Source organism: Phasianus colchicus, chromosome 7 (assembly GCF_987193195.1).
Source record: "Phasianus colchicus chromosome 7, bPhaCol1.hap1.1, whole genome shotgun sequence".
NCBI classification, from domain to species: Eukaryota; Metazoa; Chordata; class Aves; order Galliformes; family Phasianidae; genus Phasianus; species Phasianus colchicus.
In genome coordinates, this window is record NC_143442.1 from 20,642,040 (window position 1) to 20,657,750 (window position 15,711).

The 15,711-nt window shown below is 35.0% G+C and overlaps 1 protein-coding gene across 5 annotated transcripts in view; it reads right to left on the bottom strand.

Annotated features, from left to right (window-relative positions):
* Nucleotides 1-349: 349 nt before the first annotated feature.
* The window catches only part of ATF2 (activating transcription factor 2), a 50,608-nt gene continuing 35,246 nt past the window's right edge, over nt 350-15,711 (bottom strand). For all 5 annotated transcript variants that reach the window (XM_090144069.1, XM_031599440.2, XM_090144067.1 and 2 more), the window contains 2 exons: nt 9,600-9,705; nt 350-3,024 (listed from right to left, as the gene is read on the bottom strand). In XM_090144069.1, coding sequence (XP_090000195.1) covers nt 2,798-3,024; nt 9,600-9,705 — 333 coding nt within the window. In that variant the 3' untranslated portion in view covers nt 350-2,797. The remainder of the gene's footprint in view (nt 3,025-9,599; nt 9,706-15,711) is intronic.

The window sequence follows — 15,711 nt, forward strand, 5'->3', positions numbered from 1 at the left end:
TTCACTTATATTAAGGTGAGGTTAAGATACCTGAAACGTTAGCAGGAAATTCTGGTTACACACAACACCTTCGCAGTGGCTCTCACTGCAACCAGAGATGGCTGAGCAATGCCTGTACCAAGCCGCCTGTGGATTCCTTCTGTGGATTACTTAGGCTCCTAGAATTAAAGATATATGGCCAGTTCCTCAAAAGGTGCTGGGTGTCAACTTCAAAGCAATGGAATTCGGTTTACTTTCAAAAGAACATTATGCATTCTTATTTTTGTAACATTACTTTGACATTATAGTAATAACTTCCAAATAAATGCTGGTAAGTGTAGTGATAAAGAAATAAGTTCGAAGACGCTGCTGCCTTTTAGAACAATTATAATTTCATTAAAATAGGAACATAACTTAAAGATAGATTTTATTCTCTTTGATGATTTACTCATGCAAACTGCACATAAAAGAAAACAGTACAGTTTGTGAACATGTCAAATGTAAAGACCCAAAATGCTAAGTACAGAATTAGTGTGACATACGTCTCCAAACAGAATCCATGGTAGTACGGCTAATTACTGTTCTCTATTTGCTGAACACAGATTTTAATGGTTCTTTTTCCAGCCCCACCGTTAAACTCATTAACTGTTTACATGTCTCCTATACACTTATGAAGACTTACTTTTACAAGCGTGACAGCTGTTATAAAAAAACTTCACTTATATAAATATGATTTAAAAAGCCTTTGTGTTTAGGAGAGCAAATTATAGCGCAGTCAAGAAGGCCTTGCCTAGTCCACCAAAACTACAATGAGAAGTGACTGTATAGCTTTCCTGCAGAATTCACATTTTGTGCCTTTGCAATGCATTTCCTTCTCACAAGATGTCCATTGTATGTTACCATCCCGGAAACGATCAATAACTTACTGTTTATTCCTGAAATTGGGAAAGTAAGACTTCTAAACGCATGAGGGTATCAACTCAACTTCCTTAGTTTACAATACAAAATATTTAGAATCCTTGTTACTTGCATGCTTAAAGCCCTGCAATGATATATATATATGACCTAGATATCTCTTTGTCCAGTTTCATTATAGTACGGTTGTATATATATTGTAGAAATCATGATTTTCCTGTGGATCAATTACATTTTTTAGATTTTAAACTGAATCAAATAGAAATCTGATGGCACTGACACTTAAAAACACGCAGTATAGTGTGGAGAAGGAAGAGCAAATGAACTACACAACCCATTATAAATGCATTAAATCTTTGTTATATACATAATGGAATCCTGCTTTACTGCCAGTTGCTACTATGCATCTGTTTTTGCTATTATACAAAGTTTTCCCACCTGAAAGCACACATCTATATTTTTTTTAAACAACTTAATCTATTGTAAAATATTGTACTGTATTTTGAACATGAATACAGAATCAAAATAGATAATGGCACATTTAAAAAACTCAATATCCTACAGATGATTGGATAATGAGAAAAAGTGTACCTACAATCATTTCATCAGAAACAAACTACATCATGGAATGTTAGTTATCCAAGTTTGCACAGTAAATAACATTTTAAAACTGCAATCACCTATCAGCCAGCATCACATTGAAGGCATCTTTAAACATTCAAGCAAAAGACTGCTGGCATTAACTACTGAACCATTCTCACGCACACACCACACACACCACATTATAATTACATTGTTTCCAAGATACGGTAGATACTGATTTTTTTTTTCCACAAGAAAGGTATCAAAATTTTTGCTACTAAAAGATGACAGTGCTTACACAAGAATTAAGTACAAGTTAGCTTGCAAATACAAGACAATGACAAAAAAAAGTCTTGAGTTGTCTGAAGGACTTTAGGCTTTTCTGGCATCCAAAACCACAAGTAAACTCAGTCTGCGACTCAAAAATCCACAAAATATCGTCTTACTTTGGAATACTAAGTATTCCATACGTGATAACCCCGTACTTTACAATATGCTTACTGGTTTCAGCCAAACAACAAAGGGTAGTTACAGATATCTATGCTTACTGAAGAAATAAAGCTCTCCTCCCCTCATCATGAAAGTGTTGGAGAAGGAAAAAAAAAAAACAAAAAACAAAAAAAACCCACCTGACAAATTAAAAAAAAAAATCTATTTAGTAACAATCCTCATTTAGGACAGGTATGTGCATAAGAGTACTGTATTTCATATACTGTACTGGCCCTATTAAACAAATTAAAAACCCAACGGTTAAAAAGCCAACCAAAATGCTATACATAAAATAACCCAAACATTTTTCTCCCAATGTTCTTCCTCTCATAATGTGCAAAACAACAAAAAGGCAAAAAGACTAAAAGCAAATTTACTGTTACTGTCTTTCTCTTGCCTAGTGCTTTATGACCTTGCTCATGTTACAAAGTCAATAGGGACTATGCAGAACTTTGGTATAAAATGTCACATAATATTACTATCACAGTCTGGGGGATGAACTTTAGTAACTCACCCCAATGTTTGTTGAAATAATACCAAATTAAAAATGAAATAAACCACGTTGTACTGTACATACACTTTACACATTAAGCACAAAAATAACTAGTAAACCTAACACTTAAGAGAAAAAAAAAAGTCTTTTACAAAGAGACTTGTAACTGGTGTTCTGTCTCACCTTCACCTGCCAATCATTAAAGCCAAATTTAGGTTTGAATTTTAAAACCGAGTAATTTTAAGCTACAATTTCTCCTAGCTGGAGACTGGTCTTTCATTGATTTCCCTTTAAAGTCACAAACGAATACCTAAGAAAAGGATGCAACCAAGTTCCTAATCAACTCCCCGAGGGCTGCGCCTGGGAGGGCGGCACCACACCGACCTGGGGAAGCCCGGGCTCCGAGCTCTGGTCCGCCAGCTGCGTGAGCACCGAGGTGGCCACCGCCTCTGCCTTGGAAGTGGAGCTTACACCGTTGGAAGTGCTGACGGAGCTGTGCTGAATAGCTTCCGTGTGTGGGCTGCTTGGCACTGAGATGTCTTCTGAGCTGTCATCTTTATCTGCGGCTTCAGAAGAGAAACTGGTTTAGTTTTCTTTCCCCTCTTAATGCAAAACCACTTCCCACGCAACAGCAGTCCCCTCCTAAACAATCAGCATTCAAGGTATCACTTAACGCAGCAAATTGCAGAACAATCTAATTTTCATTACTTTTTTTTCTTTTTTTTTTGAGAAAACACTACTTCATAAGCAAAGACATGGATTGCATTGTGGAGTATTCAGCAGACAAGAACATTTTCACATCAAAACCATGATTAATGCCATCTGATTCCCCACCTAGCAAATGAACCGCTGGGTATGGTGCTCATGTTGTGTCAATAAGCAGTACCAATAGATTGAAGGTGCTACCAGGTCTGCTGCTGCTATACGAATTTTTAACGGGTACCATTTACTTCATTTGCTCAGTAGTCAAGAGACTGGTTCTGTGATCGATGATCATGAATATCCTCTCTGAAAAAGGTGGCATTTATAACCTCATACGTTAGATAATATTTCCGCAAGTTTTCAGACCTCATTCTTTTAACATATTAAAGTTCAGTGACTTCTTTAGTGCACATCTCTCATCAGGATTTAAAATTATTTTTAAAATAGAAGTTCTAATATCTTTATTTTATTCTTAGTATCTTTAAGAATAATTCACTTTGACTGAAGTGAATTTGCCATGCAGTTGCCTCATTTTTATCTCATGACAAAGGGTGAAGATTCAAAAAAAAATCTTACTACGCAAAATTAGAACTTACAAAGTGAGCATGATTTAAAATGTCTCTCACAAAGATGCCCTAGCTATGCTAAAATTATCCTTCTTTTCCCCATGATTTCAAGTTAGCCAAGACATGATGCAAACACCATCAAATAAAAAGCTGAGTTCAAGACTAAAAACCAAAAAGAAAATAAATCTACTGTTGTTCACACTTCTAATTTTAAGTGAAGATCAAATTTAATTATAACTCTTCTGTAACACTTTGTGCTATTTATTGTTCTTCAAGTCACTGCATAAAGCTTTTGTGAAAAATACTTTAACTGAACACACAAATGAAAGACTGGGAAGTCGTTTTCAAAACACTACTGACCATTGTGTAATCTAACAACACAGACATAGACAGAAGAAGCAAGAACCATTGTGGGTGGCACAACAAATGAACAAAGCTCGATTTTCACTAGATTTGTTTTTGTAATCCTCTTCAGATTGCTTGAGATTGGCCTACAAAGTTGAGCTGCACAGGGTAGAAGAAATAGGAAAAGATGACACTAACAATAAAAGATACCATAGCCTCATTACCATACAAAACCAGGATAACAGCAGTAACTAAAATGAAAACAAGGCATGAAAAAACAATGATGAAGTTTATGATGTACTGGGGTTTATATGACATACTAGAAAATTCAGTAAATTAGCAAGTCAAGTCCACAACATAAACATCTTTGAAGCAACCCTATGCATACTAAGCACCCGCTCCTCACCACTGTTTATTATCAACCGCTTTCAGAAAAGAATGGTAAGGTCAAAGAAGATAAGTTAGTAAGCAAAACAGCTGTATTCGTTTCCAGGAACTATTGCCTGGTTGATGAACAAGGAAACAATTTCTCTTACACCCCTTCTACAAGTACAAATTCATAATCATTCGAAAGCATCAGCAAGTCCTTAATCGCAAGGCTATCTATTTTACAGATGGTGATTTTTTTCCAGAAACAGATTTTTCAAAAGTCCAAAGCATTAGATAGATAATATTGAGTTACATCTGCTGACAATTACTACATTGTAAGATTACATGGCAACTGAATACAGCAAGAAAATAATTATAGTACTTCTGAAATGTGTTCATGATCTTTAATAGGATTTGTCCATGCAAGAAAAGGAAGAACATGAGTGAGTGCCAATTTAGTTCATACTATTGAATAGGATTTAATCGTTGCTACACTGAGCTGAGACTTGCAGGATCTGATGCGAAAACAAATAAAAAGGAGCACATGCAAACTTCCTTAAGAACAGAAAGGAATTCTTGTGCTACCTCCTGAAAAATACTGAGTTACTAGTTATGAGAGCAGCACGTTTTTCCCTTAGACAAAATGAAACAGCCATGAGCTGGACACTTGCAGGATAAAGCCTTCCCACTATCACACCTGATACTCCTCTTCAGACTGTTGTTTCTTCTATGAATCTCAACTTTCCTATCATCTTTTCTTTTTTGCTGATTCCCGATTTTCCTGGTGGCAAAATCCTCCTTATCCTCAAAAAAACATGAGATTTAAATGCTGCAAGCAGGAGAAAGAGAATGAAGAAGATAATCAGTCAGAAGGAAGATCTTCCACTGTTCTGTACCTTTTAATATATATGGTCTTAATGCAAAATAAACATTTGTAATAGCATCACAACAACAAAAAATGTGAAGAGTTGACTTTCTGATTTTGGTTGGAAGATGATCTTAAATGCAATGGAAGAACCAGTTAGGGTAACACGTATGACCACCACTGTACAACAGAAACTTCAGTATAGTTGAGAAGATGAATATACTGTGGTGAAGAGATAAAAGGATGTCATTCAGATATTTTCAGATACTGTGGATGTGGCAGGGAGCTTACAGCAGTCAGATGACTATGTGAGATACAGATCTAACGCTTGCTTATACTAATGACTTCGACTGGAGGTGTAAATCTTTGCAATAACTGCAAAACAGTATTTCACAATGAGGTACTGCCCTAAAGAAGAACTTTGACTTCTTTCATAGTCCTAAGTTGACAAGAACAGTAGCCAAAAACTGAACCCAGAAGTCCATTTAAAGAATCAAAACAAAGCAAGAAAATTTATGCAATGAATACAGAGTATCCTCAGAGTCACCTCATTACAGAGACTATTTGTCACCTTAAGCTCAAAGATAGATAATTAAAAAACAAAGAGTTTCAGAAGAACAATGGAATATAAATTTAAATTCAGACAGATTTTCCTCCCCCATCACTACTCCATCCACTGGAGAACGTTCTTGCACAGGGTTGAAATTCAAGGGTGCAATTGATACATACAAAAATCATAACATAGGTAGCAATGTAGAAGACAGCCTGAACATTTTAATGTCTCCCCTGGTTTTGCCTCAAACCAAGGAAAATGCAAGATCCAAAGTAGAAGTGAATGCACAGAAATAACATTTGCTGCATGATGTAAGTTTTAAGCTTTACAGACCTACATCACATGAACATTCCTGAAGGTTACATAGTTCCTAGACAGGCTGGCTCAGAAAGAGGAGCAAGTATTTCAGTAATGTACCGCCAGGCGGGCTGGGCTGAGCTGCAGACAAGATTTAAAAAAAATACCAAACAGAACACAGAGAAGACTTACAAGGATATATAAAGCACCCTCGCACAATAATCAAAACTTGCTATTATTTACTTCTTACATTGCTGAAAGCTGCCTGTAAGCAATGGTAAGCAAAGAAGGAGTTGCAACTTCAGAATAAAAACCTGAATAATAATTCCCATATCCAGATCTAGTCCTCTGACATTCTCTAGAAAGGAAACGTTATGGTAATTGTCAACTACAGAAGGACTACAGAGGACCTCACTGGCAAATTATCATTTCGAGACTTGAGTTTGCTGCATCACTGCAAAGGCATATTCACAATTTACTGAAGGATTGTTGCTTACACAAAACAGGCTGTAGAAACACCTGAATAGTTTGGGTTATCCAAGGTCTGACACTGGTTAGTTAACCTCTACTGTTACTTTAAAACTAACTTGAAAAAGAACACATAATTTCATTTACTACCATCTGCCTTACGGTCTCTATTTATCTTTTTTTACATTGAGTTTCATATAACTGCTCTTGAAGACTATGACATCCTTTTGAAAAACACCTGAAACTTTTTTTTTTTTTTCCTCCAACAGGAATTTTCACATTTTCTTTTCACAAGTTTTAGCCTTCTTGCTTCAAGTCCAGAAAAAGTAAAATGGAAAATATCTGCAAGTTGCAGAAAACTTTTAGAAATAATCTGGTTTTGAAAAAGTAAAATTAAAAATAAATTCATTTAAATTCTTTGCATACATGTCAACACCCCAGTGTTTAAAGATAAATTCAGAAGCAGTAGTATTTTTGCTTAGGAAAAAAAAGCCCCAAAACTTAAACCATCTGAAAACACAAAAGCTGAAATAATTTTGCCCACAGTACCTTGAAGCACCATAATTCTTTTTTTTTTTTTTCCCTGACCTTCTGTTTTTGGAAGTAGGCACAAGACTTTTTAAATAATGAAAATATGAACTCAAGAGCAATTTTCAGAATTCAGGATATCTTCACTGTTACACTTTCCTCACTTGCCCTGAGGCAAAAAGGCAAAAATGTGCCTGAAAAATCCAAAGGATCTTATAAGATACGTAAGTAGGTGTCAAAAACATCCTGCAAAGCAATAGATTATTTCTGCCAATACTGCATCATGAGTGAAACCCTATTAAATTGTAGGCTTAGCTGTTAAAATACAGTCTCCCTGGTATAAAGTAGCACCATCTCAGCAGTGTGCAATACTCAGCACTGCAGGAGAGCTGTAATCTGGTGTCTTCAGTTTCTTCCACAGAGATACTGTTAAACCACTCAATACATTCTTAAGCAATTGAACTTAATATGTTTATTTAAAAATACTTTGTCAACACTGTTTTCAGGAACATCTAAATTAGCTGAAACTATTTTTTCCACCCATGAATTATACTGTGGGTAAATAAGTTAGCAAATATGTTTTCCTAGCAGTATTCACATGAAGATGATGTGACAACATTCTGTCAGGAGGATGTCACTACAACCATCCTTTGTGCTGAACGTTGACTTTCAAAAAAATTAAAAAACAAAACTGAAGACAAACAAAAAAAAAAAAACCAAACCCAAAAGAAGGTAAGTGAGCTAAGCTGCCCATTTTTCTCCTATTATTAGTTTTTTCTAAATTGTAGTCTTTTTCCACTGATTAGTGTTGTAGTACATATTCATTTTGTTTTCTTTAGTAATCAGGAATCTTATAATCCTTTTTCAGAGGACAGAAAGCATACAGTATCACTAAGAAGTCTGTCATCAGTATTTCAACAAAGAAATCCTTAGCATATAATTAGCTTTCCAGTTTAAGACTTATATTTCTGAATTTGCATAAAAAATATTTGAACACGTATCCTTAAAACATCAAAATTCAAGAAATCTACAGTTGCTGCTCTTTTTGGGTTTTGGGGGAGGGGATTGTTAGGCTGTTTTTTTTTTTTCCCCAGAAAATCTTGCATGCATAATGTTATCCCCTAGTAGGCTCCTGTATGAAATTATGTTGTGCTGTCAGATGGGAGCCATAATGGCCTCATCCCTGCAGCAATCATTGTTAATATAAATCCCAAACATATTTCCATACTGTTCCAATTTGCTCCAAGATGCTATTTTCTGTCTTGTCAAAATGACTGGAGATCAAAGGACCAAGATTTATAAGCTCAAAACTGACAAAATCAGTATTCCAAGTATACGTGGCAAGAGAGAGTTGCTAAATCTCCTGAATCTTTTAAATTAAAAAATATTGCCCATTCTGATGAAACTGCTTACAATGACTACAAGTAAAGATGGTGGCCATTAAGTTTTATCGCAAGCACCTGAGGATCTGTTTGCATGCAATACAAAATGTTCCTTTATTCTCCTGAATTACTGACACTGGCAAATTAAAATGAAGTGGCTACATATGGCAGAAACAATCTTCACATTTACAAATATCCTGAAATATCACTAAATCATAAAAACGAAAGCTGTGGGTTATATATTATGAATGTTGCCTAATGCATTCCCGGCTCAGTTATTTGTAACAAATTTGTGTACAATGGACAAAATTGGCCATTTATTCTACAGCAGCAGCAGCTGGTTCTGGTGCTGCGTATCATATCCAAAAATGAAGTTACAAATCAGGAAAGCATAATTAACCTTTAAAATGCTGGAAGGATAAAAATCAAATGAGCAACTTTCAGTAAAAATATGAATTAGAAAATAAATGCGAACTGAAGCATTTGGTATTCCCTTCATATTCCCTTTTTAAAATACCCTGTTAAAAGAGGTTGTTTAACGTGGAAATCAAAACAGCCTAGAAGAGATTGTACAGTAGGAGGCACAAACCTGCATCTGATTACTTTAACAGCTTGAGTGATCCTGGATGTTATGGTAAATGAGGACAGCTGTTGTATTACCTTTTCTGAAATCTCATTACGATAAAGAAAAAACCCACAAGGACCTTTCTCTGTACTAGGCTAAGATAAAGTATACAAAAATGGTTTATCATGTGCTCTTAATACTTTAATTATATTTTCCAATGCAGGTGTAGTAGCCTACAGTCCATATATGCTAATTACCATATGCATTTATTAAACCAACATAAAACCCTCAATGATATGCAACAATTCAACTGAGAAGACTTAAAAATATATTCTTCAATATTCCATATACATTCCTGCCTTATAATAACCTTTGAGATTAAAAAAAATATCTTTAGTGTAATATTAGAACCGCACTTCTTATTTTTAATGTTGATTCAGTTCACTTTGGCAGTATTTCATTGACGCAGACTAAGGCTATAGGTAATGGAACATTACTCACTATGATAGCCAGATTTCTTCTGCATGGCGGTTACAGGGCAATCTTTATGAGCCAGAAGAAGCTGTTTCAGCTGTGCCACTTCATTTCTCAGCAGGGTGACTTCATTCTAAAGGAGAAGAAAGTTATGTACTTTACCAGGCTCAAACTACACGCATTTTGAAAGTAAGTATTAAGTTTTATAGGATTTTCAGTTGATCATTTAAGGGTAAATAAAATACAAGAATTTTCCATTTGGTGTATGTATAGCAAAAATGTATGCTTTTTTTTTTTTTTAATCTTACAATACTTCTTATCTGAAATTCGATTAACTTTACTTTATCATTTCCTTCAATTAGGAAACACTTTTATGGAAAATACATGTTATTCTGTTTGCAGATGCACAGTCTACTTATATTCACATTCACATGATCCAGCTACTGCAAGACTCTCCTACAGAGTTTTACAAATTCTAACCACAGTAAATGTACATTTAGCTACCTGCATTCAACAGATGCCACAACCAATAATACACTTATTTTTATAAGAAGCCTATGCAGCTTTGATTTTGGCAGCTACATTTGTACTTGAACTTTAAAAACCTCATAATGGAAAATAATTTAGAAAATGTCTGTTGATTTTCACATTTCTCCTTAACAATCATGTATAAACCAAGTATTGTATGAAGGAATAATTAAGAATGATGACAAAACCTGAAGTGTCAGTCTATACCGCTAAAGTGGAGCATAATCTAGGAGGCAGCACTTGCCGAATCCTAGTGACAGTGCTCGTTTCCAGGCTGTGCCTTTCCACTACTGGGTGACCTTGAAGAAGGTCATTTTTCCTCTTTGTGCTGCAATTTCCCCCATTTGTAAGATGGAGAACAATGGTACTTACCTTCTCTGTAAAAGAATTTGATATCTATGAATGAGAAACACTACATAACTACACTGACACTCCAAATTAAGAACAGTGGCATGGTGAGAGATTCATTTTCACTTAGAACATTAGAAAAACTGGTAGGTATCTACAGACTCATGTTATTTGCAGTGCTTTATGAGCCTCACATCCTGATATGTGATATCTTTTCAGGTGTTAATTTATTTTAAATGTAAGTCCTTTCCACTGATATGAAATACTTGAAGTTATTTAAACCATACAAATCTGCGCACAAAAGTAAAATATATGCAAAATATAAGTGTTTATGCATTTGGAAGCAACTTAAAGAAAAGCAAACATAGGAAAATTGGATTACAAATAAAATTATGTGGAAAAAAAACCCATGCAAATGTCGATCTGTCCATGTAAGCTAAGGTAGTCCAGTCAGAAGAGATGAATGATAACTAAAAGGATTCTAAAATAATGAAAACATTTTCAAGAATAGAATTTATTTGGTGTACTTACACTAGATAATATAATTCAAAAATACTGTAGCTAAAATATCAGATTTGTATGACACAGCTTTTCTTCGTGCCCTCTCCCTCTAAGTAGAAGACCAATTTTACATCTGCAAAATCTTCTTTAAAAAATTATTAAGGACTAATTTTCTGTTCAGTCATTTTACTGTGCCAAATATCCTGTGCAGGAATTTTAAAGCAAAAAGAAGAGCTGAAAAAGAGAAATTTGACTTCACTGATGTTTCTAATAAAAGAGAACTGTGATTACAAAGAAAAAGGTTGTAATGAAAAAAAAAACACAAAAAACACATCACCTACAAAAGCTCTACCATCTGGAATTGTATGTCCTGAAATCCAGGGCTGTTAAGAGAGCACTCTACTTGTGCCTCCAGCTTTCAGATCTCTTAGTTCACCACGTTATTTACTGAGGATCCACGTCTGGATGCCAACCAGGCAGCTGCACAGAACTGATACAGAAAAGTGCTGATGTAGTTTTGAGATACTTCTTGATAATGTACAGAAGCAGCAATGTCCAAGAACATGAATCATACTTCTGTTAGTTTAAAGGAACACTGGCAAAATAAATGATCAAATCAGGAAAAAGTATTCAGAAAGTTTCTATCTTCATCTCCCCTATTTAAGGAAGAATTTTATACACAAACAGCATATATAAAAATGAAGCAGCTGTTTACCAGTGTAAATAAATCTAGTATTCATGAAAAACAGTTGAGAAGGCAGTGCCTTGCTAAAAGGAATATAAAAAAGCAAATACCTTATTTTAAAGCAGATTTGGAAAGAAAAAAAAAAGAGCATTCCTATACTAAATTAAAAACTTGAGGCACATTCCCTGAAAACATAGCTAGCACTGCTAGTAACATCAACACTGTGCCAATAGCATCATATTCCACTTACAAACCATTCCTGAAAGCAGAAGAGAATAAGTCCCAGACACATTTGCTATGTGGAATGTGAAGGAGAGACAAATCAATAGCTGCCATTTACATGCTACTAGTAAGAGCCACTTTGGACTGATAATAAAGTGGGTTATTAGAATCAACTTCTATATACCTTGCAGTTTTCTTATCATGCATCTGACAATATGACATCCTTCCAGCTCTTTCAAAATATGTTAACAGGTGGCCTTTATGGAAAATAAGCTAACAAGAAGAAACACACAGAACAAACAATTCAACAGTTGGCACGAAGAAAGACTGAAACTTTTTGCACACAGAAGATGAACAGCCCTCCTCATTTATTAAGTCAAGAGCAGGTATCAGTGTTTCTTTAAACAAGCATGAAATATACTTCGGATTCTACCTAGCAGAATTCTTATGTTCACACATTTAAAAAGCACGCTGACATGGGAAAGCAGGATTCTGGAGGAAAGCACATCTATTTCCACTTGTACTCCATTTTTCAAAAGATATTTTCCCTTCTGTACATCACAGTATATTGCACTGTGTACAATATGTTCTTCTGCATCTGCCTATTTTCCCTGCATTCAAAACACACATGTAATAATGGGACCAGATTAACCCTTATTAAGCTAGGTGCTGGGCAACATTTGTGAGGTATATTTACCAGGCTGATTACCAGAGACAGGCAGGTGTGGCAGTTATGGGGATAATGGACTGTGCTTTTATTTTTTATATAGCCTTCCTAAAGCAGCTCCTGCAGCAGTAGCACAAACCACCAGCTGCTGATAAGGGATGTCTCCTAAAGCCCAGAAAGATCCTCCTAAGGAAGGTTCTTCTACTACACATTCTTCTACTACACAGAAGTAACACAAACTCACTAATTCTTTGTCCTTTGAAGTTTTTAAAGTGATAGGGAACAAATAGGGAACATGCTACAGACTTTAGTATCAGACACTGCAATAGCACTGAGCAGCTGCTGGGCACACATGGTCAACAGCTACTTAAGAACATGTAACATAGCATACCATATTCAGGACAGGCACAGAGGCAACACAACAAGTTTTAACAATTCTCAGATCATTAAATGAGTCAACATATGAGTAGAAAACACAAAAAAGAAAACAATAAATGTATTTCAAAAAGTTGGAAGCATGAAATAACATATGTAGCCCACAGTATAGACTGATAAAGGCCAATCTAATATATGTAATTGACACAATTTCACTGAAATCTTCATTTCAGTAAAAAAAAAAAAAGCTTGAATAAATTACATTCTCATACACAAATTCAACTAAGGAAGCAGAAAACTGGAACAAAAGAATATGTATCAACCAACTACAGCTCTTCAAATCTGCATGTACTGTTAGAGAGCTCCCAGTTTTAGAAATGTTGACATAATTAGAATCTTTGACACAAATATAACACGAGCACTACTGTGTTGAAAGAAGTTAGAAGTGTTATGCACTGCAACGCAATTTCTAGTCGTTTTGGTATTAACTTCATTTTGTAATAATGACATCTCAGCAGGTCACTTAGATATTAAACAAGCACTACTAAACACTGCCACTCAGTCCATAAAGCTGTACTAAGGCAAAACTCCAAATGTAATAAGTTTACTATTAAATATAATCTAAGTAACCATTTCTGCCCACTACGCTGATCAGCTGTGTTCCGTTATTAAGTAAAACATTACTAGGGAAATTCAGGATGGACGAATGTTTTCACATAATAGTTTATTTCTCTGACATTCAATACTCTTCAAATCATTCTGTTTTTCACAATCAACAGTTTTGCTTTTGGCAAATTAAGGAATTCCTTTTTCTTGAGATATGACAGAATTATTGCTTAGAAATCTGGAAATGTTTTGGTTTCCAGATATGTAAACAAATAAGTAAAAACCACAATCAAGATTTAGATGCAATTATAGGTCTAAGCAATCCACGCAAATAAATACAACAATATTTTACATGGGCAGCCACAGTTATTCTAACGGTTTAGGAGACATTAAAATCACTGACAAAGTCCCAGGATGAAACATGTTTTAGCATTTGCCATAAAACAAAGTGTAAATCTTGATTTCCTTTCTGACTTCAGATTCTAATCTCACTCTTAATTTTATTTGTAACAAGAACTACATCATGCTACAAACACCAATTCAGAAAAACTGCAGAAGAGAAAAGAAGAGAAAACCTGTGGCCTTCTCAATGAGACAAAGCTTTTTAATTTTTTTTTCCCTGGATCATTACTGTTGCTATGGGGCACTTCTTAAATAGAGCATTAGCTTTCTTCCACATTATTATCAGGTAGTATATTTGCATACCTTTATATGGATGCATTATTTTTATTAAAATACCTGCAAACAAGTCTGATTCTACATTTTATCTATTCTAGGATGTTTGAACATGCACAGAATGAACCTAGGATTGCTCTAATAAGCAAAAGACTACTAAATTATTTTGTAACTGTGTGGAACTAATGTTGCTGTTACAGTAGCGGCTACAGTAAATAAGGTGTGTGTGTGAGTATAACTGTATGACAACTTTCATTATTGGTTTCAAACCCACTGTGACAATTTGTTACTAACAAATGATGATATGGTACTTTCATAGTTTTCAATTATAAAAATGGATATGTACAAGTTAAAGGTAGTTCATCTTAGCAAAAACTATTTTCATTAAGACAACTGAAATACAGCCAATTGTTTTTGTTGTTTTTTCTTCCTGCAAGAAAAATATACTACACCTTCACTTCTTTCTTAGATTCTTTAACCTATAGTGTTACGTTTTGCAATTAATGGATTTACAGTGAGGGCTACGACTACATTAAAGTCAAGTCCTAAGATTGTGAACAGATATGAGAAGATTATGTATTTGCAAGTAAGTTAAGTAATGCCATGATGTCAGGTAGTGATTCTAGAACACGATTAATGATTTCACATTATGTGCTTAGCTATGAATTTCTTGTATTTTACAGACTGATGCTGAAAATTTTTGAAGACATACTAGATGTATTTTTTATTTTTAGGAAAAATTTCTTTAAGGTTGGACAAACACTGGAACAGGCTTCCTAGTGCTCCTGGTGCTCCATGCCTGTCAGTGACCAAGAAGCATTTGGATAATGCCCTCAATGACATGCTTTGGTCTCATTTGGACTCAATGATCTTTGAAGGCCCCATCTAAATGCACTAATCTATTCCAGTCAGGAAACTGAAGGTGGCCAATACTTTTTAATGTTGATTACAAGATAAAACATGCTCTGCTATTGTGTTGGTTGAGCTGGGACATCTTCATCAATAGCACCGAATGAGGGTTTTAATAGGAAAGATCTGTGAATTTGACTCGTCGAAAAACTCTAAGGAAATGAGATAAACTTTAAAATACCACACTACTTTTCATTAATTTTCTAAACAAATGCTTTATTTAGGAAACAACATCAAGCTTTCCTTTCCGTAATTCTTAAAATGATGCTTTTAGACTTTTTATTTTGAAACAATGCTTCCTTCCAATTCCTGCGTGCTGTGGTAAAAGATTAAGAAAGTATATTTTAGCAGTAGTAGCAATTTAAACAAAAGGGTCATGGATTGTTTAAGGGGGAAAAATGCATCAACATGACAACTTTCCAATGAAACCTCTGATGGTGTGGAGAAATAACTGGTAATATATACTAGACTACCCTCTTATAGTATACATCTCTCCCTCTAAGAGTTATGTACACTGGGAGGGCAGTGTGGTGAAATTTGCACTGACACTGCCTGTGCTGTACCTGTTCTGTGGACAAAAGAGGCCTTCAGTTTCCAGTGATGTCAATCTGGCACCTTTCACG